At 76.1% G+C, this 1874-nt stretch overlaps 1 protein-coding gene across 1 annotated transcript; it reads right to left on the bottom strand.

Annotated features, from left to right (window-relative positions):
* Nucleotides 1-1014: 1014 nt before the first annotated feature.
* MNEG_14413 (hypothetical protein) lies at nt 1015-1317 on the bottom strand (the record flags this gene model as incomplete). The annotated part of the gene is made up of 1 exon (XM_014037114.1): nt 1015-1317. The coding sequence occupies one exon, from the start codon at nt 1315-1317 to the stop codon at nt 1015-1017; it is 303 nt and encodes a 100-aa protein (XP_013892568.1).
* Between the last annotated feature and the right edge of the window lie 557 nt (nt 1318-1874).

The following is a 1874-nucleotide window of genomic DNA, read 5'->3' as shown; positions in this document are numbered from 1 at the left end:
GGGGCGCGCGCACGGCGGGCGCGGCGGTGGCGGCGGCGGCGTGTGGCAGGGGCGGTCGAGCGCGCCTGGAGGCGCGCCCGAAGCACCGGCCGAGGGGCCCAAGAGGGCGCCACACGGGGATCAGAGCACTTTGTCATTGTCGGATCGGTAGCAAACCGCAGCCACCCGCCTGGCAAGGAAACCGTGTTTGAACGAAACCACACCATGCAAACTGCTAACAAAGTGGCAAGCACCGCCAGCCCGGCCCACAGCGCGGCCGGCCGCCGGGGACGGGGGAGCGAGGGACACCCCCGCCCGCGACGCCGGCACGAGTTAGATGATGAGGGGGTGCGGCGCCAAGGAGTGCGCGGGTTCGAGCCCCCATGGCGCGCAGGGGAAAGAGGGGGCGTGGTGCCCGCGGAATGGGGGCGGGCAGGGTCGGGCGGGACAACCGCGACCACGTGGCGCGTCGGGGCGCGCGTGCGCTGGGGACGGGTCAAAAGTGCAGGGGCAAAGGGTGCGCGTGCGCTAAGACGCACTCTCGGCCGCAGGAGACATGCGTCGAGGCAGGGGCAAGGTCCAGGGCAGTCGCGGGGACAACAGGCTGGTCATGGCACAAGCAAAGGTGGTGGCGTCGCTGGCCGCCACGTTGCGCGCCGCCCCGGCGCGTGCCCCGACGCGCCGGGGCGGCGGGGGGCCGCTGGCCGCAGGCCGGCCTCCCTCCAAGCCTCGCCCCGCGGTGGGCCCCCCCAGCGCTGGGACGCATAGGGGGCGGCGCCCAAAAAGGCGCGCGGGTCCAGCTTCGCGAGTTGGGCGGGTGAGAGGGGGCGGCGGCGGCGGGGCTCTGTGCCGGGTTTGGGTATGAAATGTGGTACAAAAGCATCGGGGGCAGGGCCCAGTCGCCCGGGCCCGCCGCCCCCGACGCCGCACGCGGGGAGCGCTCCCTGCAGATGAGCCGGCGCGAAGATCTTCCTTCGCCGCGCACGCCGATTGCAGCGGCGGGGGGGCGCCGGCGGGCCCCGCGCGCGGCGCCCTTCACGCGTGCTGCCGCCGCTCCTCCTCCTCGGACGCCGCCGCCGCGGCCGCGGCGAGGCTGTCGAGGCTGCCCGACGGCCGCGGCGCCTGGTGCGCGCGCGCGGCGTGGAACGCGTGCGGCGTCGCAAACAGGCGCTGCGCGGCCGCGACCCCGTCGGCGGCCGCGTGGCAGTGCGCCGGCGGCGGGGGGTGCTGGTACACCGCAAACGCGCCGTGCGCGCCCGTCGCCGCGGCGGCCGGCAGGCCGGCGGGTGCGAGCGCCGCCAGGGGACCAAACTGGCCGGCGGCGGCGGCACGTTGCATGTGCGCGAGCTGTTGGAGCTGCAGCTGCTGCTGGAGGTGAGTCAGCATGGAGGTGCTGAGAAGGTGCTGGGCAGCTGCCTGCTGCGCGGCGAGCGCGAGCTCTATCGGCGCGGACGCCATGGGGTGCGGCTGCGGCGGCAGCATCAACGCCGCCGCCGCGGGGCCGGCGGCGGGCAGCACGGCGGGGGCGCTGCCGGAGGGGCCGTCGCAGCGGCTGCCGTCGACGGCCGCTGCGGCGTTTGTTTGCGACTCCAACTCGAGCTCCTGCAGACACCCGCCGCCCGCGCCGTCGGGTGCGCCCGGCGCCAGCGGCGGCGCGGCATGGCGGTGGTGGCCGTGCGCGCGGTGGTGCCGGTGCTGGTGCGCGTGCGCATGCGCGTGCGACGCCGCCGGCGGTGCGGCGGCGGGGCCGCCGGCCGCGGCGGGCGCGTCCGAGGCCTGCGACTGCAGCCTGCTAGTGCCGTTGTCTGCTCGCCATTTGCGGAAGGACCCCGGAGACGAGTTGACAGTGGGCAAGAACGCGGGTTGGGCGGGTTGGGGGGTTCGCAGGGCAGGGC

Source organism: Monoraphidium neglectum (assembly GCF_000611645.1).
Source record: "Monoraphidium neglectum strain SAG 48.87 unplaced genomic scaffold scaffold04468, whole genome shotgun sequence".
In the NCBI taxonomy this organism is placed as follows: Eukaryota; Viridiplantae; Chlorophyta; class Chlorophyceae; order Sphaeropleales; family Selenastraceae; genus Monoraphidium; species Monoraphidium neglectum.
This window is presented reverse-complemented; position numbering and strand designations above follow the sequence as displayed.